The 25,515-nt window shown below is 40.2% G+C and overlaps 1 protein-coding gene across 1 annotated transcript in view; it reads right to left on the bottom strand.

Annotated features, from left to right (window-relative positions):
- ATRNL1 (attractin like 1) overlaps positions 1–25,515 on the bottom strand; it is a 506,174-nt gene that overhangs the window by 291,483 nt on the left and 189,176 nt on the right. The window contains exon 25 of the mRNA XM_045854498.1: positions 12,313–12,374. Coding sequence (XP_045710454.1) covers positions 12,313–12,374 — 62 coding nt within the window. The remainder of the gene's footprint in view (positions 1–12,312; positions 12,375–25,515) is intronic.

Below are 25,515 nucleotides of genomic sequence, written 5' to 3'. Positions count from 1 at the left end.
GTTCTCACCACGACTTTCAAGGAAGTAGATACACTGCTCTTTTCTCAGTCAACCGACTTTCACCTCTCAGTCGGCAACACAACCATCCATTCCGTGCAACCTCTCCCGAACACTTCATTTCTTTGGTTTTCCTTCATCCTTCCCGACACATCACAGGGTCAGGGAAGGCGGGCTGCATTCCAGAGTTCCCCTTCTAAGTTACAAACCTTCTTTAAAAGTCAGTTCACAGCAACCATGCTGTCATCTTCTCAAATGTTACCTCACTCGGAATGCTTTTCAAATCTGCACCATTAGACAGACCTGCCAAAACGCGAGCATCTAAAGGAGTATTTAGTTCAAGCTCCCTCCGAGAGAGTAAGTTCTCAGCACAATTCCGGTCATGATCTGGCAACTAAGTAAACACCTGAGGCTGAAAGCTGCCTTATTACAAGTCATGGCACTCTATTTTTAGCTCGTTCAAACTATGAAAATATCCTCCTATTAAATTGTCTTTATCAATCAGTGCTGCTTCTGTTTTCTGGGTTCCACTGAGTCAGTCAGGTCCTTCTTCTGCGTGCTAAAACTCCTCTGCATACCTGAAGGAGCCTACAAGATGCCCTCCACTCCAGGAATTCTCAGTCGGGAGAGTTCTGCCCTCCAGGGGACATCTGGCAGGGTCTGGAGACATTGCTGGTTGTTACCACTTGTGGGGCAGGATGAAGGTAAATATCCCACAGTAATACACAGACCAGCTCCCTCGCCCCAAGAATTTTCCACAGTAACATGCTAATAGTGCTGGGAAATCCTGTTCTAGTCTGCATTGTTGCCACAGTGCTTAATCCATGTAACACTGTCACTATTGCAATAGGGTACGAAGAGCTGAGGCTTAGATATAGCCCAAGGATCTACTTATCTGAAATTCAGTCCCACCATTATGCCCTTAAGATTTTAACATTATAAACGTCACCTCAAACCTACTGTGTCCAAACTGAACTCCTGAATAACATTCATGAAAGTAAAAGCAATTAACCTCTCTTGAGTAATATGTACCAAGCACTATAATATAATTCCAAAATTCTTCCTTAGTTACCATAACCACACATGATATACTATAGGCACTGTTATATACCCTTTAGGTAAAATGCCTAAGTTAAAAAGCATTTAGTTGTGAGTTCTCCCCTTTCTCCCAACTTCTTTGTTTTGCCATTACTTTTAAGCTAAAACATAAAAAAGCACATGCAGTTTTATCATTCCTCATGCCCCGGAATCAGACACCAAATTTTGTAACTGTTCCTTTCAGAATATATGTAGTAGCAGACAATAGTATGTATAGCAAAATCCATTTACATTAAACAATTACATACAAATTAAGTAGCAAAATATACTTTTGTTTGACAATCTGTAATTTGTATTTCTCAGTCAAGAGAGTTACGAGATAGAAATTCAATTTAAGCTGGTGAAAACTTGCTGGATTTCTCCACGAGGAACTTAAAAAAGTCTTTCTGATTTAAATTTCATGACTCAAGTGAGGAGTGCCACTCTTATAATGATGCAGAAATCTAGTATGAAAAAATAATTTTCAGTTTTCACCATTTCCACCACTCCTCCGGAAGAGGAGAGAGATGCGTCAGGGCTTCGCAGCAATGCTCTCTAGGCTAATTCGCGCTAGAGTAGAGCTGGCGGGGATATGAATAAATCGGTTGGTAAAACCAATAAATAGTTTAAGAAAATATCCTAATAATCTCTAAAGAATATTTAAAACCCAGTGGCAAGTGGAAGCTGTCATTAAACTTTGTCCAAATGAATGGAACTGGTTCTTTCATTGATTTGAGAAGCTTATACTTTCTCCGACATTGAATGTCTTATTTGGCATTAGTAGGATTGCATATCAAGGTAATGCTTTATAAATGCTCTTAATGTGCAAAAAATGACATTGCAAATAAAAGTTGTAATTCTTTTTAAATATCTACATTTAAGATGAAAATAGGTTTATTAGGAGCACTTGCTTTATTTAAACAAACAAACAAACAAACAAACTGGTTTGACAGATTTATCCTGCGCAGTTGTGACGTTATGCTCATCCACTGGCGACAAATGGAAAACCCCAGGCCCCGCTGCCGGGCCCCGGAGACCCAGGCAGGACAGAGCTTCCAGGAGCCCGAACTCCTTGCTGGCGCAGAGGCCTGCACAGCGCTCTGCCCCTCCCACCGGCTTCTCCCTGCCCACCGGACTTCACGGGAGTGAGAGAAACACTCCCATCGCATCAAACAGATAGGGATGGGTTGATCTGTTCAGGTTAGCTTTTCCCTAATATGAGGCCAATGTCAAACGTTAGCATCCTATAACCTGCTATCATGGTCAGCTAATCGGAGAAAAATATTTCATCACTTTCTCCCAGATTTCTTTCTGTTATATTACACAGCAGTTTCCATTGCTCCTTGGTAGAAATGTGGGTACAGGGGGACAATTGGATATTCTTTTTAAAGAATGCTGTATTACAGAATCAGAAGGTCTGAAAGGTTCATTATCCTTCAGTAAAATCCCCCAATGGCAGTGAAACGGGAAAAAAGGAAAGAAAGGAAACATTAAAAAGCAAGTATCTGAGCTATGGGATTTTAAAATAAAACATGGGAACTTAGGGAGAGATATTTCAATAACTTGATTTTAACCCTCATAAAATGGTCAGTGTGGAAAGGATGCTCAAAATGAAAAAAATGTGGAACTCATTAGACATTTTCATTTAGAGAAAATTAAAGAGAATTCAATAAAAGCGCAGTGCAGTGCAGGTTACATTGGAAAGCAGGCCTCGGGTAGCAAAGAAAAACCCTCAAGTGGTAATCCACTTGGCCAAGTGCAAAAAGAGATAATATTGTCACTCTTTTATAGCAATTTGAGGTTAATTGATCATAAAAATCAAGTCTTAAACACATTTTTAAAAGACAATTTGGGCATATTAATCTTTTATTTCAACTAAAAATGTTACAAACTAGGGAACTGTGCGGAAGTACAGAGACATATTATTTTAAAAAGTAATTTATTTCATAGTACCTGCTATTCTGGAAACAATCTTTTAAAGATTCTAAAAATATGTTCCTAACACTTGAAGGATTTATTTAAAAAGTAAAATGTTAAAAGCAAATCACTAACTTAGAGCACAAAAACAAAAGAACAAACAAAGATACCCCTATATATTACAAACACAAATTTACCTGTTTCAGTGGTCAGATCGGCAAAGATGAAAAAAATGACAAAGTCTTGTGGGTGAAAGTGGAGACACAGTGTGTTCGTAGCATATATCGGTGCATGTTTGTTGAGGGTTACTAAGCAAGAATCGAGGCCAGCAGAACCAGCCTGGGGAACCTTTGCCGGCAGCGTGGAGGGTGCTGCAGGCCCTCCCCACCCTCCTTTCCACACATGTTGCAGGGTGACAGCTGCCCACTCTAGGGGCATGGGGGTGTGGAGTACTTTTGGCTTGGGAAAAGCGTTTTATCTTTTTTAAAGACTTTATTTATTTATTTCTAGAGAGAGGGAGAGACGCCTCAGTGTGTGATTGCCTCTCACGCCTGCACCTAGGGATGGGGCCCGCAACCCAGGCACGTGCCCTGGAGTGGGAACTGAACCAGTGACCCTTTGGTTCGCAGGCCGGCGCTCAATCCACTGAGTCACACCAGCCAGGGCGGGGGAAAAGCATTTTAAAGAAGATACTCCCACCCTGCTGGTAATAAAAACAGGAAAATAATAAAAATTAAAAAGTGACTCACAAAAAAATCAATTATACCTTAGGATGTACTATCAGTTAAGATGATTCCAAATACAACTAACAGAAAACTTAATGCAAAATACAATCAACAATACTGGGACTAAAGGGACTTAACATGCCATGCTATGGCCAGATTGTATTGCCCGTGTCCGTAAGCTGAAACCCATCACCCAGCATGACTGTGTTTGGAGGCAGGGCATTTAGGAGGTACTGAAGCGGCTCTGGAATGGGGACAGGCTGCAGGAATTTTGAGGGAGATGCTGGAAAACGCGAGACTGATGTGAAGAGACTGGGAAAGAAACGTGGACTTAAGAGGCGGTGCTGGTGAGAGGTCAGAAAGAAACAAGGAGAACTGTTTTCTTAGAGAATATATAAATAATCATGAACAGATTGTCGATACACATATAAAGTCAAAGGTCATCCTGGTGAGGTGGCAGGTGGAAATGCGGAACTGGTTATTGGGAACCGGAGGAAAGGCCATCCTTATTATAAAATGGCAAAGAACTTGGCTGGATTGCATTCTAGTGTTTGGCGGAAAGTAGAGCATGCAAGCCATGGAGTTGGATACCTAGCAAAAGAGATTTATAAGGAAAGGATTGAAAATGCGGCTTTGGCCCTCTTACCTGCTAATAGTATAATGCAAGCGGAGAGAGGTGAACGGAAGATGGAATTGTTAGGCGAAAAGGAACCAGAACTTGGAATTTGGGAACATTCTCAGTCCACCCATATCGAACAAACTGAGAAAGCTTGTTCTGAAGAGAACACTCGGGTTGTGGCTAAACAACCATTTGGTAAAGAAAGCCTGGGAGTGGCTCATGGATCTGATCAACCATTTTAGCAGAAGCAAGACACGGAGATGAGATAACAGGGGCACAGACACTGGCTGGTCTGAACTGAATGAACAGTAAAAGCAGGACGGACAGACGGATGAAGGAATGCTGTCGGACTTCCTGGATTCCACAGGACGGAGCCACAGGGGTGTGCAGCTGGGAACAGGCTTTAGAAAAAGGGGCGAATGACCCACACGTCATTAAGATATCACCAAGGCTCCTGCTCCCAGGCCCTGGGGGCAAGTCTAGTTTCTCCAAGGTTTTAAAGGGTGGAGCCTCTTTAGTTTGCGGGGACCAGAATGGCACCGCCCAGTGTTTGGGAGCCAGGCTGCAGCCCAGGACTTTAGGGTCAGGGCCACCTCACCAAACTGAAGGATCGGGGTTGCCCCACAGAGCTGTGGGGTGATGCTGACACCCACGTAGGCCTGGAGGCAGAGCGTTACATACACCAAAGAGGATTCCTCTCCAATCTTATGAGCTCATGGGATTTGCCTTGGTTTGGGACATGCTTACAGCCCATCATCCCTTTCCTCCTTCAGATTTCTCCCTTTGGAAATGCGAATGTATACACTATGTGTGTCCAGCCATTGTATTTTGGAAGCACATAACTTGTCTGGTTTCACAGGTTCATGGCTGGAAAGGAATTTTGCTTCATGATGAATCATACCTTGAGTTTCACCTAATTCTCATGTAGATGAGATTTAAATGAGACGTTGGACTCTAAGAGTTGATGCTGGAATGGGTTAAACGTTTTGGGGGCTGTTGGGACGGAATGAATGTAGTTCACATGCAAATAAGGACAAGATTCTGGAGGGCCAGAAGCAGAATGTTATAAGGTATGTTCCTCCTAAATTCATGTGTTGAAGCCAAAGTTCAGGTATAATTGTAGTTAGAGGGAGGAACTTTAGGATGTAATTGAAGTTAAATGAGCTCGTAAGGGTGGAGCCCAGAGCCAATAAAATTAGTGTCCTTATGAAAAGAGACCCCAAAGAGGCTGTGCGCTTTCTCCAAGCACACGCACCAAGGAAAAGCCGTGTGAACACACGGCCAGAAGGCAGCCTTCTGCAGGCCAAAAGGAGGGCTCTCTCCGGAAACCAACCGCACTGGCGCTCACAGCTCGGGGTGCCCCGCCTCCAGAACCGTGCGATTTAACAAAGTCTGTTGCTAAAGCCACGCAGTCTGTGGCATTTTGCGGGGCAGCCTGAGCAGACTCTGATGCTTCCAATGTACAGAGGAAGAAGGAAAAATAATGTCCAGGTTGGGTCTGATCAGGGCCCTGGCTACACTGGTCTCTGATGCTGGACTACATAGTCTGCTGCGCATCAGCCTTACTCTCAGGCTTGTTCGAACCAAGATGGAGGTGGCATGTCAGGACTCACATCATACAACATGACACGAGCCCACTCTTCCCCCATCGTTTGGCTACCTGAAAGCTGTGCACTCACAGGCTTCAGCCTAGGAAGCTGGTGAGGGACCAGGCTACCGAAAGTGGGAGGAGTTAAATGAAGGCTGGGAAGAATCCATAAATTCCACTTCAGGAATCATTTACGCAAAATGCATAGAAAAATACCCAAATGAACCTCCCCAGAACTGACTCGTCCCTGGCCAGTATGTCTCAGGTGATTGGAGCATTGTCCTGTATACCAAAAGGTAGCAGGTTCGATCCCCAGTTGGGTTGTTGATGGGAGGCAACCAATCAATAATTCTCTCTCACATCAATGTTTACCTCTCTCTTTCTCCTTTCTTCTCTCTCTAAAATAAACTTTAAAAAAAATACCCTCAAAGCCCTGGCTGGCGTAGCTCAGTGGACTGAGCGCGGGCTGCGAACCAAAGTGTCCCAGGTTCGATTCCCAGCCAGGGTACATTCCTGGGTTGCATGCCAGAACCCCCAGCAACTGCACATTGATGTTTCTCTCTCTCTCTCTCTCTCTCTCTCTCTCTCCCCCCCTTCCCTCTCTAAAAATAAATAAATAAAATCTTTAAAAAAATACCCTCAGATGAGAATTAAAATAATTTATTTAAACATAGAAGCAACTCTAAAGTCCACTGACAAATAAGAAACCATGGTATATGCATGCAATGTACTACATATTATTGGCCTTAAAAAAAAAGGAAATTGTGATATAGTTCAAAAATAAAATAACTCTATCAAGAAAAACAGAAAACCTGAAAGGGCATAATGAAATTTAATCGAAATTGAAAAGTCTACCCACAAACACAAATCAAATCATACAAAAACAAATTTAAAAGCCATACCAAATTCAGATGGTTTTACAGGTCAGTTCCACCGAGTCTTTAAGCAACAGACAAACCAGACAACCATTAAAATGTGTCCCTGGCCTCTGACAGCAGAGAGCGTTAAGCTAATCCATGGCTCCCACTCCTGCACTCTGAAAACCATCGCTGTGTTCACGCCGAGGCCACATTCCCCAAGGGCTATTGTCAGTCACTGACTGCGCATGGCAGCCATCACAAGGCAGGCCTGAGCCTGGGAGATACAGAACTCTCACGGGTGATTCGGCTCCAGGACTTACCACCGGTCTCGTCAAACTTTCTTTGACCTGCCCTGCCATTGCAAGCTCTTTCACTCAACTTCCCTCTCCTCCTACTTATTTTACAAAGGTCAGATCGACGTTGTGGTCTATAAGGTCCCTCACCTTCTCCCTTGCTCTTCCCCTTACAGGAGTTTCCCCTGACACATTTATCACACGTCTAATCCCATTTCGGTGTCTGGTTCTCTGAGGACGTGCGGTCTGGGAAATCAGGAGGTAAAATGAGGACTGGGAGCTGGCTCATTCATTACTTGGCAAGCTAGCAGAAAACCATCCATGTTGGTAGGTGGGGCACGGACGCAGAGAGAGCTGGAGGAAGGCTTCAGCTGCTCAGAGGTTTCTCCAGTGGTAACCTGGGGAAAACACCTTCAGAGGAGCGTTGTCTGGTTACTGCTATGCTGTGTTACCCCCTGCAGAGGGATAATGAGAGGCTGGAGGACATCAACATTACCAGCTGCACAGGAGCCTAGAGGGTGTCCTTTAGAGCTCCAAACGAGGCCCTTATCTCTGATGGTGGAAGAGCTAATAAGGATGAGCAGCAGGCTAACGATCTAACTGCTAGATCCGCTCTTTCACTCGACTCCCAAAGATGACAGACGCTCAGGCAAAGCAGTCCTCTGAAACCTGAGCCCTTGAAATATGGGACAGGAATATCTAGAACGGAATATCTAGACAGATCCTTCTGAGGAGCTTTGTTCTACAACTCCCTTGCTCTAGTAACAGAGCCAACAGAAGCTCCCATAACAAGCTGCCACTACCTCCTCTCTTGGTTGCCGGATTGATAACAACTATAATTAAACCAGCACGATCTATATTGGCCTGATAAGAATGGGAAGAAATGACCTACTAAAAGAGCTGCAGGAATTAGCTAGCGCGGGAATTAGCCAGAGGAGTATGACCACAACTGCATGTTAGTGGAATTTGATCAGGGTGGAAGGAATGTGAGATTGGGTAAGCAAAAATTCATGACTATTGGTGTGTATTCTCAGAACCACAGGAGATGCAATGCCCTAATGAGGACTCCAGGGGATAGGCACGCCTGTTGCTGGAGTGACTCTTAGGAGCCGGGAAAAAAGCAGTGGGCAATGCGGAGTGAAATGGAAATGCCTGAGTTGCCCCAGCACATGGAAGAGGACGGAAGAAAGCAGCTGACAGAGGGAATGTGCTGGGATGGAGGGGCGGAGATGATTAAAAATGCAAGGGCTCCCGAGGGGCACGACAGGTAGGCACGTTTAGGGTTATGTTAACTAAGAACTGAAGAAACAAGGGGCTGAGGGTGGTGGCCCCGGTAGGAAATCATGATCCTCACTCTGTGAGTCTGTTTCTATTTTGTTTGTTTATCGTGTTCATTAGATACTACCTACGAGTGGAATCCCATGGTACTTGTCTTTCTCTGACTGGCTTATTTCACGTAGCACAATGTACCCCAGCAGATTCAATAAAACATCATGATCTTCTGCTCAGTCCCAGGCTGAGCTAATTTGCAAATCCAGAAACCAGTGACTGAACATACATACGGCTGGGTCCGTAGAAGAAAGGACACCTTGCAACATCTTTAAGAGTTTATAAAATGATCCCCCAAGGGACCTGTGTGTGACTCTATACAAAGGGGCCTGTGCATATTTGGGCATATATACAGACACATGCATGGGTGTACTCACACAGTGCAAGAGGAATAGGTACATGGCTCGGTTACTATTAAACACGGGGTTACAGATGTCACAGACACCCAAGGACCAAAGTCTTCACCGTGGCGCTTTGAAAGAGCTGGGTGTCTTCCGGGACCAGGTAACAAATTCTGGCTAATTCTGGCTCACAGCATGCCAACAGTGCCTGTGGATGTACCTAGCGATAACTTTCCTGGTTCTCAAGTGTAGAATTAGAATTGATGTCCAAGTTAGTTACAATATCCCATACACTGCATCCCTGGCCTGTCTGATAAGACCTATCATAGTGGGAAAGACCAGGCAGCAACCTCTCAACTATCTTCCTTCTGGTCCAGCTGGTAAATCAGAAACATTACGTCACCCCAGTGGGCTAGTGAAAATCATTACCACCATTACGGACCTAAAAGGTGCAGGGGCAGCGGTCCCTGCTACCTCTCCATTTAATTTACCAGACTTCACTTCTTTTAAAATAAATAATTCAGACTTTTCAGATTCACACAGATTTACTTTCCTCTTTTGCATACCAGAAAAAGGAACTTATTTTTAAAATAACTTTTTAGTTTTCTAATCATTTACTCTATGATATCACAGGCTCTGCCAAATAATAACCAAATAAAATTCACAACAATAAAATGCTTTAATTCTCTATATGAGAGGACTGACACTTAGAGATGTTAGGTGACGCACTGATGATGGTTTAGAAAGCTAAGATCAGAGCCGGGCTGTGTCTATAAACAATCTCCCTGACACTGGCCTAATGATGCCCACCACCGGAGCTAGGCCCAACACAAGTAGACTTAAAAAGCGAGAGAGTTTGTGAAGTAGCTTCCATCGAACCGTGGCGGAACCAAAAAGCAGACACATTTACCTCTACTACTTGAATAACTTGGTTAGAAAAGGCAATAGCAGGAATGGTGGCCTGACTGAAAATCTCTTTGAAAATTTATCAGGCCCGCGGCCAGGTAGCTCAATTGGTTAGAGCATTGTCCTCCCAATAAGCCAAGGTTGCAGGTTCGATCCACAGTCAGGGCATATATAAGCATCAACCAATGAATGCATCAATAAATGAAACAACAAATCAGTGTCTCTCTCCCTCTCCTCCCCTTTCTTCCTCTCTCAAATCATTAAATTAAAATAAATAAATAAGATTTATCAATGGCCTTATTTAAGAAAACCAAATGAACTTCAAAATATCCTGTCCCTATTTTTCTTCATAATAAGGCAATTTTAATACTAATTTACATTTCAATACTGAAAGAGATTCAAATGACAAAAAAACCACCAAATACATTTTACCTCACATGACAACTAAAATTTTTCCACTTTGTTCATGGTGACAACTTAATAAATGAGACCATCTCTAAGGCGTGGTACGCATCAACGCCAGCTTTCTTTTCATCTAATGAAAGAACTATCGAACTTAAATATGCGCACAAATTCAAAAGCTTCAACTATAACTTTAAATATTTAAATAGTTTACGTACATATTCAGCATTGTGAATTTTCACACAGCTGAACTTTTTAGTATATATCCATCCACACCGTTCTGCACTAAACAGTTTTATTTTGATGCATTAAATAAGGCTCATTTGATTTTATCTTCTAATACTTTCCCAAAACATGTAATAATGTAATTAATGGCCTTAAAATCCATTTATATTCAGAAGTACAAAATCATAAAACATTAATTATATTTAAGATGTTTCCTCAAATTTCACTTTTAAGGGACAAACTTAAAGCATGAATAAAACTTTCACACATGTTAGAGATAAATGTTTATAGCACTAAATCCCAGAAATTACAACTTCTCTAGGCACACAGACGAACACAATTGTTCTCAGAGGAAAATGACCACCGTGGCAAAGGGGTTGACCACGGAAATGGATTAATTAATAAGCAGGGGACGTGTACATTTGAGAAACGAGTGTGAAAACTGAAGGGCTGTTCAGAGACAAGAGACTGGACTCCCTCCGTCTGGGCCCACAGGGATAAATTGAAAGAGAGATTGTAGGGACACAGATTTGAGTTCATCATGAAGCAAAATGAGCTATCTGAAAATAGAAAATGCTACCTCAAGAGACGGTACATTTCCTGTCCTTAAAGGCATTCAGGCATGTGCTAGATCAGGAGCTGGGCAAACTCTGTCGCAGGCAGTATCCTGCCCACCAGCTGTTTTTATAATAAAGCTTTATTGGAACATGGCCACTCCCATTGCTCTCCACACTGGCTGGGGCTGCTTTAGCCCTGCAGCTTCAGAGTTGCGTACGTGCAACAGAGACCGCAGAGGCCACGAGTCCTGAAATAGGTACTATCTGGCCCATCACAGTAAATGTGTGCTGACCTCTGTGGGGAAAGCATTAGAAATTCAGGTATTGTACGGGTGTCTGGACAAGGTCACCCCTGTCAGTAGGGGCTGCTTTGGCGTTTAGGAAAGTACTTGGCATATCGTGTGTCGGGTGGTGAAGGTTCATTACTGTACAAGGGGGTACAGCCAACTTGGTGAGTGAAGGTCAAAGTTCACACTGCTTTGTAAAGTTGTGTACTGTGATGGGGGACTATGTCTGCTGGGAGAAGGAGATGCATTTGTGTAATTGGCACGAAGGCACCCAGGGGACGCACATAAGCTGTCCACATCATAACCGTGTCAACAAAACTGGCGTTCCTTCCAACCCAGGTGATCTAAGATTCCGCGCAGCACCGAACCTGCGCTGCTCCCCCTAGCCCGGCGCTTCTCTACCCAGAGCCCGTGGAGAGGAAAGGAAATGTTCCTAGATAAGAGTTTTCACTTTGTGAGGAATGCTTCCAGCTCCACCCTCTCTTTCAGAAGGATACAGTGCAAATTAACATATTAAAAGTTCGGACAAGTGATGTCAGTTAAAAACAAATTAAAGTGCCCTAGTTAACTTGAGTATACACACTTTCCAAAGCTGTTTAATTATGAAACCATTTTTATAGACCTATTAATATCTCAAATAACAAACATCCTAGGGAAAGATGCTCCATTCAGTCATATTTTGTCCTTCCAGATTATAAACTCTTTGAGAACATAAATACATGTTTGTTCTTATCCCTCACAGATTTTAACACATTGCTAAGCACATATAATTTCCTAAGAAATCACTGAATTGATTTAACTCCAGAAGATGCACCTAATCAATATGGTGAATGTACTATTAATTTCATTAATTGAAAAAGAGTTTAATTACTTATGTGACAGAGGAACATGAAGTTATTCTCATTGCACTAAATCCATTAACAAATAGTACAACAGCAAAATAACCTTGCAATGTATATTTCAAATATGTGTCCTCTGTGGGATATATTTAAGCATGTAAAATTATTTATGATTTGTATGAATATATACTCATGTATATATATACTCATGTTATATATGATATAAGAATATCATATATAACACTTTATGGTATTTTAAGGTTAAAAATTTGAAAAATTACCTAACGGGCTGACAGAACAAATATCAAAATATAGGTTTAACAAATTCAAAGTCAATAAAAGCAAATTACCTGAAGAAGGTGACGAAAAACTGCACAAGATCCATGATTGTATTGTGTTGTGAAAATGCAATCTGAAAGATCAAAATAAAGGAAAGACTGAAACTTACTGCATTGATGTGGTGATATTTTAGGGCATTTCTAAGTACAATATTTTTAAATGATCAAGGTAATTGGATCACCATATTATAAATCATTTATGCTGCAATCAAAATTTTATCTAGAACACCTAATACATTAACTACTAACGATAACATGTGCCTGGGTTCTAAAATTAAGTGGTTTAAGAAAACGAACACAAAATTACTTCAGGAATGAGTGCTACAAGCTTCCCGTGAAATCCTAGGACATTAACATGCGCCTGACTAAATCGTACAGATAAGTTCCTTCATCCAACAATAATCACATTTTCTATTAACATAATGGATCACTGCAAAGTCAAGAGACCAATTAATGGTAAAATTTAGTCATATCCTCATTTGTCCCATGTTTTTAAAGAGCTCTCAAATAATTGATGAAATATGAATGTGAAAATACTGAGTTAGCGGAAACCAAAGCAACAGCGATGGCAATCGATTTCGTCCCTTCGAGCTTTAATGCAACTTTACACTGAATACGTGTCCAACACCTAAAACCTAAAATTAAGATATGCTGCATTTTATAAAATAATAACAATCAACGTTTTGAATTTATGATTCAACAAAAATGTTTCTACCACGTGAGTTTGGCTGGGGAAGTAGATTAATAGCGCCACAAATGATCAGAGTTCTGATTTGGATATTTCTTATTTGTTCTTATTCTGAAGGACAAGTTAGTATGTTGGTGCAAATGTCAGACTGCCATTAATAAATCCTGATGTATTTGAGATAAATAAAAATGAAAATGTAACGGGATGTGCTAAAATTATCAAGTTCATCTCACAAAGTAGAAGAGGTTTTTCAAACCGCTATTTAGGTCAGAATTCTGCTGAATGCTGACATAAAAGCATACTTAAATAATGGAGGTTGCCCTGGCTGGAGTAGCTCAGTGGATTGAGCGTGGGCTGCGAACCAAAGCATCGCAGGTTTGATTCCCAGTCAGGGCACAAGCCTGGGTTGCAGGCCACGGCTCCCAGCAACCGCACATTGATGTTTCTCTCTCTCCCTTTCTCCCTCCCTTCCCTCTCTAAAAATAAATAAATAAAATCTTTTAAAAAAATAATAATAATGGAGGTTATAATGGGAATCAGTCAGCTCAGAAACAATGGGCTGTGTTTCAGGTAAGCAATTCAAGATTGCATCAGGTTTTTATTTGTTAATTTTTTAAATAAATTAGAGCAAACTGGAGATTAAGTTACCTATTACTAGATGAGATCAACCATGATAATTTATCCCAATAAGCCTAAACTTCCTATAGAGAGTAACACATTGCCAATAGATATAATAATATGCATCATGCTTGATACAGTAATATTTTTAAAAATAGGGCTGAATGGAAAATGGATACTTTTTAAAGATAAAATCTATTTCTGGATAAAAACATGAGGAATAAACATACCAACCAATCCTTTATAAATACAACACAAATTACAATGGTTATAAATCCTTGAATATTGCTTATGAAAATTTAATGGGTTTAATTATTTTTAGAGCAGATAAATGCCTTAGTGAATGCACTCATAACTTTCCTCCTGGTTTAATGTAAAAACTTAACTGGTCTCCGGGCTTCCAATCTCACAACGCCCTGGTCACTCTTCATCCGGCTGACAACATGCTCTCTTTGAAGCTGAAGGAGGTTTCTGTAATTCCTGTTCACAGCCCTTCATCCCCCTGCTGAAATTTCCCCAGTGTTTCTCTATCACTTTTAGCCTGGGCTCCAACTTCCTTGCTATAGCAGAGAATGACCTTCAGAGTTGGCCCTTGTGTCTTTCTCTGCACATAGCCCTGACACTGCAGTCTGATCAAATAGCAGTTTTAGTAGTTTCCAATATTCGCCATTCATTACCACCCCCTGTTCTGGGTTAGCAGGAACCGTTCCCTCTTGCCCTAACACCTTCTCTTGGGGAATTTCAGTCCAAATGATTCATTGCCTGGCAGTTCAACTCTAGAGCCTGTCTATTTGGTGGCCTCAATTGCTACCGTATACTTCTACAACATTACTACTATATAAAAAAAAATCCTCTAACATTTGGAAACCATTTATTATTGCCCTGGCACTGGGCTGTTTTCCACATACTAATTTATTTAACCAACAAAATAACCACATCAAATAAGTAATGTGGAGACTTCCGGCCAAGAAGGAGGCATAGGTAGACACACTGTGCCTCCTCGCATAACCAAAAAGAGGACAACAACAATTTAAAAACAAGAAACAACCGGAACGGACAGAAAACTGAACTGTATGGAAGTCCGACAACCAAAGAGTTAAAGAAGACACATCCATCCAGACCGGTAGGAGGGGCGGAGACAGGCAGCCGGGCAGAGAGGACTCACCGCTAGGTGGCAGCTGGAGGGCCGGGGCACGCAAGGCTACAGCTGGCTGGCGCGGCAGCAGTGGGCGGACTGGCAAGGTGGCGGATTGTGGACAGGGCAGTCGCACAATCACGTGCAGATAAACCGGGAGAAACAACGGGGGAGCGGGACAGACCGCACAACCCAGGGTCCCAGCTCAGAAAAAATCAAGTCTCAAACCCCTGAGTGAAAACACCTGTGGGGGTTGAGGCAGCGGCGGGAGAAACTCCCAGCCTCACAGGAGAGTCGGGCTGGGGAGACCCACAGGGTGCGAGAACGCGCACCAGCCCACCCACCGGAAACCAGCACCAGACGGGCCCAGCTGGCTTGTGGGAAGTGGGGGAAGGGACTGAAACCCGGTGGAGAGCGGAACGGGCCACGTGGTTGCCCCTAGAACTCCTCCCCCACAAGTAGCGTCAGAACGCAGTGACGTAGGGATTACCCCGCCCTGGTGAACACCCAAGGCTCTGCCCCTCGTCCGCAACAGGCTCACAGAGACAAAATAAAAATGGCCCAAATGAAAGACCAGATCAAAGCTCCAGAAAAAATACAACTAAGTGACGAAGAGATTGCCAACCTATCAGATGCACAGTTCATATCGCTGGTAATCGGGATGCTTACAGAATTGGTTGAATATGATTGCAAATTAGATGAAAAAATGAAGGATATGCTAAGTGAAATAAAGGAAAATGTACGGGGAACCAATAGTGAAGAGAAGGAAACCGGGACTCAAATCAATGGTATGGACCAGAAAGAAAAAAGAAACATTCAACCAGAACAGAATGAAGAAACAAGAATTCAAAAAGATGAGGAGAGGCTTATGAACCTCCAGGACATCTTTAAACACTCCAACATCTGAATCATAGAGGTACCAGAAGGAGAAGAGGAAGAGGAAGAAATTGAAAACTTATTTGAACAAATAATGGAGAACTCCCCCAATCTAGCAGAGGAAATAGACTTCCAGGAATTTCAGGAAGCTCAGGGAGTCCCAAAGAAGTTGGATCCAAGGAGGAATACACGAACACATATCATAATTACATTAGCCAAGATTAAAATGAAGGAGAGAATCCTAGACGCAGCAAGAGAAAAGGGGACAGCTACCTACAAGGGAGTTCCCATAAGACTGTCAGCTGATTTCTCAAAAGAGACCTTACAGGCAAGAAGGGGCTACAAAGAAATATTCCAAGTCATAAAAGGCAAGAACCTACATCCAAGATTGCTCTATCCAGCAAAGCTTTCATTTAGAATGGAAGGGCAGATAAAGTGCTTCTCAGATAAGGTCAAGTTACAGGAGTTCATCACCACCAAGCCCTTATTATATGAAATGTTAAAGGAATTTATCTAAGAAAAAGAATATAAAAAATATGAACAGTAAAATGACAGCAAACTCACAATCATTAACAACCACACCTAAAACAAAAACAAGAGCAAACTAAGCAAACAACTAGAACAGGAACAGAAACAGAAACACAGAAATGGAGATCACAAGGAGGGTTAGCAGCAGGGGAATGGGAGGAGGAGAGAGGGGGAAAAGGTACAGAGAATAAGTAGCATAGATGGTAGGTAGAAAATAGACAGGGGGAGGGTAAGAATAGTATAGGAAATGTAGAAGCCAAAGAACTTTTATGTATGACCCACAGACATGAACTAAAACAGGGGAATGTGCAGGTGGGAGGGGAGTGAAGGGGAACATGAGACAAATGTAATAGCATAATCAATAAAATATTTTAAAAATAAAAATAAGCAATGCCATTAAGTCCATTTTATAGATAATGAAATAATGGTTCATAGGTTACCCCCGCAACAAGCAGCAAAACTAAAATGAAAATCAGTGTGTTATCTCTCTAGTTCTTATGTTGTACTCTTTCCTAAGACCTGTGGACCATTTATCAGTGTACTGTGATAATAGCTTATTTTTCTTTTCTCTTCATTTGACTTCAAGATGTTTGAAGTCAGGCATTCTCATGGTCAGCTATGCATTCCTAGCAACTAGAAAAGAACCTGGCATCTTGACTTATAAGTGTTTAAGAAATAAATTGCAGTAACTTCTAGAGATATATGTCTCAATGTTCTAAATAAAAAGGCTTTAAAAAAAGTTTCATTTTAACTAAAGGTCAAGCTATACAAGAAAATGAGAATTACTTTTATATCAAGATTATGTCAGTTAAAATAGATAAAACTTTATATCTACTTGTCCAGAGAATATATTACTTGAAGTTAAAGAATATTATTTTTTCAAAAATATTTTTGCTTGAAGCTATATTAGTTTTCCAAACATTTTTCAAAAAACACTTATAAGTCCTGGCTGGCATAGCTCAGTGGATTGAGCACAGGCTGCGAACCAAAGCGTCGCAGGTTCGATTCCCAGTCAGGCTATGACCCCCAGCAACTGCACATAGATGTTTCTCTCTCTCTCTCTATCTCCCTCCCTTCCCTCTCTAAAAGTAAATAAATAAAATCTTAAAAAAAACACTTGTAAATGCTAAAAAGTAAAATAAACCCTTTCAAATGGCAAAAAAATTGCATTTGCAATGCTACCTGTTCTTAATTATAGTATTAGCATATTTATGAGGTTTTGTGAAGAGCCTCAAGTTTCAATTCATTGATCAAAAACATATAAAAGCAAGAGTAATGGCTAAGATAAAAAGCTATATACCATTTATGCTTGTAAAACCATTTTTTATAAATTGTGATGTGTAATACAGATTGTAAGTATTAAAAGTTAAAGTTTTAGTTTAAGAGGATGTTTGGAAATATGGGAAAAAAATAGTCGATTAAGTCCAAGTGACAATTTTTAATGGATATAAGTTAAATATGCCAATAGTAACATGAAAGTTAGAATACAAAAGATGAGCTTAAGGGCATATACACTGATTTATGTCTGATATATTTTCAACATATATATTCACATAAACATAATAAATAATTTACACATACTTTCATTTTATTTTGGTTTCAATGGGTTTTACTTTAAGAATGTTAATATCTTGAAGGAGACAGACTTTGGGTCAAGATGGAGGCACAGGCAGATATGCTCTACTTCCTTGCACAACCGTAAGGACTGCAACTAACCTCAAAATGAAAAACACCCACATCTGTCAGAATACAGAACTGTATGGAAGTCTGACAAGCAATGATTTAAAGAAGACGTATTCACCCAGATGGGTAGGAAGAATGCAGATGGAGAGGCAGGGTGGAGAGGATATTGTGTGGCAGCAGTGAGCAGGTGGCAGTGGCAACGGTCAGAAGAATGGGCAGTCCCTCACCTGGGGAGGGAGCTCCAGGCCAGACCTCATAACCCAGGGTTCCAGTGCTGAGAATATAAATTCTCATAACTCCTGGCGGTAAAAATGAGTGGGGGTTGGGGTAGCAGAAGAAAGTGCCAGTCTCTCAGGAGAGTCCGTTTAAAGAGCTGGCAGGGTCCTAGAATGTACACAAACTCACCCACTCTAGGAACCACTGCTAGGACAATGGCTAGAGGGGCAACAGTCACATAAATGACTAAAAGCAGGGCAAGTGCCAAACAAGCCTCCAGCAATCAGGCAGCAGCATTGCTCCCTCTTTGACCTCTTCCCCATGTACAAAGCCACAAACCAGTGAAACGGGCTCTCCTCACCCTGGTGATTACCTAAAGCTCTACCCCATACAGCTCTACCCCATACCAGGTGTGCCAGGACAAGGAGTCAAAGCAGCTCTACCTAATACATAGAAACAAACACAGGGAGGCTGCCAAATTGAGGGGACAAAGAAATGTGGCTCAAATGAAAGAACAGAACAAAACCCCAGTGAAAGAACTAATAAGTAAATTGGAGACAGTCAACCTATCAGATTCAGGGTTTAAAACACTGGTGATCAGGATGCTTAGAGATCTCACTGAGTATGGCAAAAGCATAGGGGAAGAAATGAAGCTTAAACCAAGTGGTATAAAGTAAAACCCACAGGGAACCAACAGTGAAGGGAAGGAAGCCTGGGTTCAGATCAATAAACAGTCAACCAGAACAGAATGAAGAAACAAGAATTCAAAAAAACGAGGAGAGAATAAGAAGACTCTGGGGCATCTCCATGCCAATATCAGAATCATCGGGATGCCAGAAGAAGAAGAGAAAGAGAAAAAAAAAGAGAAAGATTTGAAGAAAATAATAAAAGAAAACTTCCTTAATTTGGTGAAGGAAATAGATATACCAGTCCAGAAGGCACAGAGAGTCCCAAACAAGTTGAACTCAAAGAGGACCACACCAACACACATCATAATTAAATGGCCAAAGATTAAAGATAAAGAGAGAATCTTAAAAACAGCAAGAGAAAAGGAGACAGTTACCTACAGAGGAGTTCCCATAAGCCTATCAGCTGATTTCTCAAAAGAGACCTTGCAGGCAAGAAGGGGCTGGAAAGATGTAGTCAAAGTCATGAAAGGCAAAGACCTACATACAAGATTGCTTTATCCAGCAAAGCTTTCATTTAGAATGGAAGGGCAGATAAAGTGCTTCCCAGACAAGATAAAACGAAAGGAGTTCATTATTGCCAAGCCCTTATGTGAAATGTTGAAGGGACTTATTTAAGAAAAAGAAGATTAAAACTATGAACATTAAATTGACAACAAACTCACAACTATCAACAACTGAAATTAAAAATAAAAACAAAAACAAACTAAGCAAACAAACAGAAGAAGAACAGAATCAGAGGTATGGAGACCACATGGAAGGTTATTAGCAGGGAGGGAGAAGAAGGAGAATGGGGGAAAAGGGACAAGGAAAGAGAAGCGTAACTGGTAGGTACAGAATAGAGGGATGTTAAAACAGTATAGGGAATGGAGAAGCCAAAGAATTCAGATGTACGACCCATGGACATGAACTAAGGGAGGGACTGCTTGCGGGAAGTGGGGTACTAGGCAGAGGTGGGTAAAGGAGGAAAATTGGTACAACTTTAATAGTATAATCAATAAAACATACTTTAAAAAAATGCAAGGCAACAGAAACTCAACATACAGTGACTAAACAGGAATTCCATGAAAACTTTCACTAAACTGTGGAGAATCTACCTGAAACTATTGAAAACTATTTTACAAATCTATTGAAAAATATAAAAAGTGCTGTTATACCAAAAAAAAAAAGGATTTTAATGTCTCTATTGATTTATATTGTTTACTACATTCTTTCAGTTAACCTCCTAGGAAATGGCTCAATTCAAATAAATCATGTATCCATATTTGAAATTGGTTCTTCAGATATTATGATATTATGTGAATGCATGACTTTATACTATTAATGTTTTAAATGAGTACTTAATATTTTTAAAGTCATTCAGTTGAGAGGGTTACTTAATTTGTAGTATAATTTTTATGTATACCCTTTTAATTTTGAATTTCAAGCAAATACATCACATGGAAAATCTGAGATGACTGCAATTTAAATAGCGATTTTTCTTTCTTGAAATGTTACCATTTCTTATATACTGTGGCAACACAATACTCAATACTCAAATATTTCATATTTGGAAAGATCACAACATTTGAAATACACTCACAATTACAAATCGATAATACCTTTACTGAAGTATAATGTAAACACAATTAAATTCTTTATAATGTATATTTTGTTGGATTTTGGCAATTTTTACAAAGCTATAACTGCAACCACATTGAAGATGCAGAACCGTTTCATCAGCTTAAAACGCCCTCCTTTGCCTCTCTGAAGCTGAACCTTCCACACACCCTGAACCTTCTATGTCCTTCCCATCACCATGGTTCTTCGTGTTTCCACAGCTTCATACAAATGCAGTCACAGGGCACACAATATTTCATGTTTGATTTCTTTCATTGAGCACAGCATGTTCAAGCTTGGTCCATGTCAGTGCTTGTATGAATATTTTTTATTGTTGAGTGTTACGACCTAGTATGGATATCGCACAATCTGCGTATCCATTCTTCAGTTCATATACACTCCTAAGTGTGATCATGCAATATTCACTGCTAGATTACTTTTCTAAAATTCTACATTTCCAACAATATCCATGGAGGTACAAGACCTGGTTAAACTGTTTTCCCATTAAAAAAGATAATAGAGATGACATAGAAATAAAATGGTTTGCTCTATGTTATATAAAAATCACAGAAGTCTACACAATCAAATGATTTCACGATGGCAAGTAAAATGTCTGTTTGGTTATAGGAATATTGAACAAGAATTCATTAAATTTTTAAAGAGTTTAATTAGATTTAGGAAAGAAATTAATCACTTTTTAAAAACTGCTACTATAAAGGATTGGGAGAACTTCTTTGGTGCTTAGATTTCATTTTACAAATGAAAGGTTAAATGGGTTCTTTATAAGCCATTCTCTTAGAAAACCATATCTTTTTAAGAAAATATAAGCCACCCTATCTAATTTCAACAATGTTATTGCTTATAAAAATAACATTTGTATTAATATTAAAATAAAGACCCAACAAACTTTTTCTGTTAAAGGCCTATGAATAATCTGTAAAGATTTTCAGCTTTGCAAACAGTACGGTCTCTGTTTCTTACTACTGAACTCTTACACTATATTATAAACTTGATATTACATTTTTCTTCACTTAATCTCTAGAACATCTGTACCTATCATAACCAATCTTATATTTTAGTTGTCATAAATCTTCTCATTTAGTTCTACAATAATATACTTAAGTATCAGTTAATATTTACCTCAAAGTTATATTCTGATTAGTATAATCAATGTATTAGTTTAGTAACTAACAAAATTGATTAGCAATATCAAATGCCACTTTTTAAATTTATGCAAACCTAGGTTTCATGGCAAAAAAGAACTGTACCTTAAAGGGAAAGGAAAAAGTATGTTTTAATATATATGTGATAAATTCCTCAAGCTTGTAACAATTTGGAAAACAACAACAATAATATGTGTCCTGTGGGGTAATTTGGGAAAAATATTTCACAAGGATGTCTTTATTAGCACCTTTGTGTTATAACCTTACTTTTCAAACAACATGCATGAGGTAAAACTTCCTCTTCATTTCAGTACCTACTCTAGTAGCTAACCACCTTATTTTGTGCTCAAAGGGCTCATCATACATGTTCAAGTTGCTAACACACTTGTAACACAACCGGTTATCAGTACAGGGATATCACCTAGTCTACTATGGAAATTAAAATTGCAAATTGAAGAATGCGTCCTGGCATTATTCTCATTATGACATCAGTTTGCAGACTGACAACAGAGAGTTGCCAAATCCCATCTACTCAGGGACAAGTAACTTAGATTCCAACTAATGGGATTTAAACAGGAATGTGTAAGGGTGGATGAGCAGCACCGCTGTAGAACACACAGTGCTTAAGCTCAACGCAATCTTTCTGTTTTTCAGGGTATTTGCGTTGCAGTTTTAGTAGTATTTTTCTTTTTTTAATCACCAAGATTCAATTGCATGGCATTACAAGCCATAAAGGATGTATTTATTAAAGAATTAATAAAGAACGGGTGCAAATCAACCTGCCAGCATGATTTTCTCAATTTAAAATAAAATCTCACTTTGAAAACTGAGGCAAATCAACCTACTTGCATGATTCCTAGTGTTCAAAAAGGGGAAAAAATGTCCTGCTTCACTACTAGATTATTGATGTACTTATCATACAACGAACCCTGTCACGTGCCTCACAGCCACAGCTGGGATTTTCAAGGATATCTGAATGCTGAAGCAGTGGGCAATCTAAAACATAAAATACCATATCAAGGACAATGAAGAAAACTGGTTTAACATTAGAACGATTTACATGAAATGGAAACTACTTCCTTAAATACGTAAATTAACTGAATAATATATCGAAACAGCAGACACTTTCCCTGGCCAAATTAAAGTCTGCTTGATGGTGTATAATCTCCCTGCTCTGGTAGGTGTAGTTTGTGTCTGCCAGGGAAAATAATTTTCTTGATTTCGAGAATTCCATTAGTAAGTGTAAGGTTTATCAAGCTCTAAGAAATAAGCTTTTACAATACATATAATCAGTAATAGGAAGCAAAAGAAAAAAATTAGTATAATACTTACAAAGAAGTCAAATAAAAATCCTCAACAAAGATGTTTATTTCTCAAGCATCCTCATAAACATTAAAAAAAATCGTGACCCTGGCTGGCGTAGCTCAGTGGATTGAGCGCGGGCTGCGAACCAAAGTGTCATAGGTTCGATTCCCAGCCAGGGTACATGCCTGGGTTGCAGGCCATGGCCCCCAGCAACTGCACATTGATGTTTCTCTCTCTCTCTCTCTCTCTCTCTTTCTCCCTCCCTTCCCTCTCTAAAAAATAAATAAAAATTAAAAAAATCTTGGAGCCAGTGAATTCGGGCAGCAGTGTTTTTAGAATCAGCTGTCATAATTTGCCCTTTAGCTCAGCAATCACTACAGTCTTTGCCCACTTACAGTTTTTATAGCACAAGGACTGCCTGTCTGTCATATAATTTGTACTAAAATGTTTTATAGAATAAGGCAATAATTAACTAAAAATAAATTTAAAACTTTAATGGATTGTAGAAAGGGATAAGAGTTAGGTAAAAATATATAAACATATTTGATAATACAACTTGTAATAAAACATACATTATTAAAGGGAAGCTACAACTATTTAATGAAAATGTAATATAAATATTAATATTGTCACTCAACATATTTTCTATGAAACAAAACCAATTTAATCAATATTCTACTTATTTTTATTTTTAGCTAAAGTCTAAAGATATAAATGTACACACTTAGAACATATACTTTATATGATATGTGTAATATTCCATAATTATTGATATATATACTTATAATATTCAGTTCACTAGTAGCAAAAAACATTTGAAATCGTTTTATGATGAGTGGAAAAAACAACTATGGGACATTACACAATAGAATGCCACTCGGCTATAGAAAAGAAACTTTTACCCTTTGCGACAGTCTGGATGGACCTGGAGACATGATGCTAGGTGAAATAAGCCAGAGAAAGGCGAATACCATGTGATTTCACGCACATGTGGAATCTGATGAAAAACTGAACTAACAAGGAACACAGGGCAGACTGGAGACCCAGAGCGGGACGACAGCGTGGGTGGGGGCACGGCTGGGGGGTGGAGGGACTGAGCAAAAGGGCAAAGGACTCACGGACATGGACCACAGGGTGGTGACTGCTGGGGACTAAATGGTAATGGAACAAAATACAATACAGATTAAATTTCTATTAATGAAACAGTTCACCTTTACATACTCAAGTTATAGTTCGACTACTTTTATTTCATCAACTGACTTTTCCAGAAAAATCTACTGTGCATCAATCAAAGTATGCAAGTGAGAGTAGTCCAAAGTCTCTAAGGAAAACAGTGCTTAGGGTGGGGCCAAGAGTCAGGTGGTCCTACAGGCACCCCAGAGGGGCTACTGCATGGGAGTCTGGTCTAAGGTAGCTTGGCAGTAGGTGGCTGAAAAAGATATTAATGGATTCACCAGATACATAAAAGAAAAAAGTGGAACGTAGTCAGTGCAGTCAATGAAATGTGTGTGCTCTGTGCCTGTCCACTCAGGCAGCAGTCCCCGACATTGTGGGCACCAGGGACTGGTTTCTCCATGGACGGGGACACTTAGGGGAGTAGAGACAGGATGCAGAGCTCCATGGCGGGGTTGGGGGGACGTTGGGGACCCCTGCACTAAGGAATAGATTGAAGCCAGCAATCAAAACCCAAGTCTGAAGTTCAAGCAAAATGCTGTAGGTGGTGCCATGCCCTGCAAAAAGCAGCTTTGGACCCGCAGGTGTACTGGAACCAACAAGCAAGGTCTGGGCTGGTAACACTGATTTATAAATGTATACAAAGTGACCGTGGGAGCCACGGTAGTAAAAGAGGCCAAAACAGAAAGCTGGTTGTCCGAGCGCAGAATGTCTCGAGTGCAGCCCTGAGGAACACAGGAAACTAAGGGGTGATAGAAGGAAGTAATTCGAAACGCAAAGAAAAGAAGGAGGAAGAGCAGGAGAATGAGGCGGCATGGGGACCAATAATGCTGTTCCCAGGTCAACTCAGACTGAAGCAAGAAACCAAACATGGTGTCTGTAAGGTCTCTACGCCCTGTGCCTTAGCAGTTTCAAAGGAGCTGCTTGGGTAGAACTGGGACTGCAGTAGCATGAGGAACACATTATAAATTCTCTGAGAATGTAGATGATAATTATGCATTTCCTCCTAATATGCAGTACAGTGCCTCAACATACTAGGCATACAATTAACATTTATTGACTTGAAGAAAATGGAAGTAAAAAAGAAACAAAACATCCCATTTTAATTCAGAAATACTCCTGGGGGTAAAAACCTTTCTTCGTGTGGGCATCTTGCCATTCTGTGATCACTTGGACAGGTCTATTAACCTATGTGTGCGGCAACAGAGAATTTCTCTTAAGTAGTAACATCCTCCCTTATGTCAATATTGATCTGGTGGATGACAGGCTTATTATGTTGCCTGTCAATTCAGAATATACAAAATTCCCCTTTTCTGTCAAATTTTTTAAAGAATTAACACAAGTTAGATGAAATTTCATAAAACTCTTTCCAAGCCAACTCTACAGCCAGATAATTGTCAAATTTTGTTTTCTAAAATGCACATGGGATGATTAACTCTGAACATACTTATCACTTGGGTCCAAGGAAGCTTCCCAGCCCCGTTCCATCCCTGCCTCCTACCACTCCTATCATTCCACACCATCCCCCACCCTGCCCCTCCAGCT

The sequence above is a fragment of the Phyllostomus hastatus genome, unplaced genomic scaffold (assembly GCF_019186645.2).
Source record: "Phyllostomus hastatus isolate PE091 unplaced genomic scaffold, TTU_PhHast_1.1 phas_scaffold_1066, whole genome shotgun sequence".
Taxonomy (NCBI): Eukaryota; Metazoa; Chordata; class Mammalia; order Chiroptera; family Phyllostomidae; genus Phyllostomus; species Phyllostomus hastatus.
This window is presented reverse-complemented; position numbering and strand designations above follow the sequence as displayed.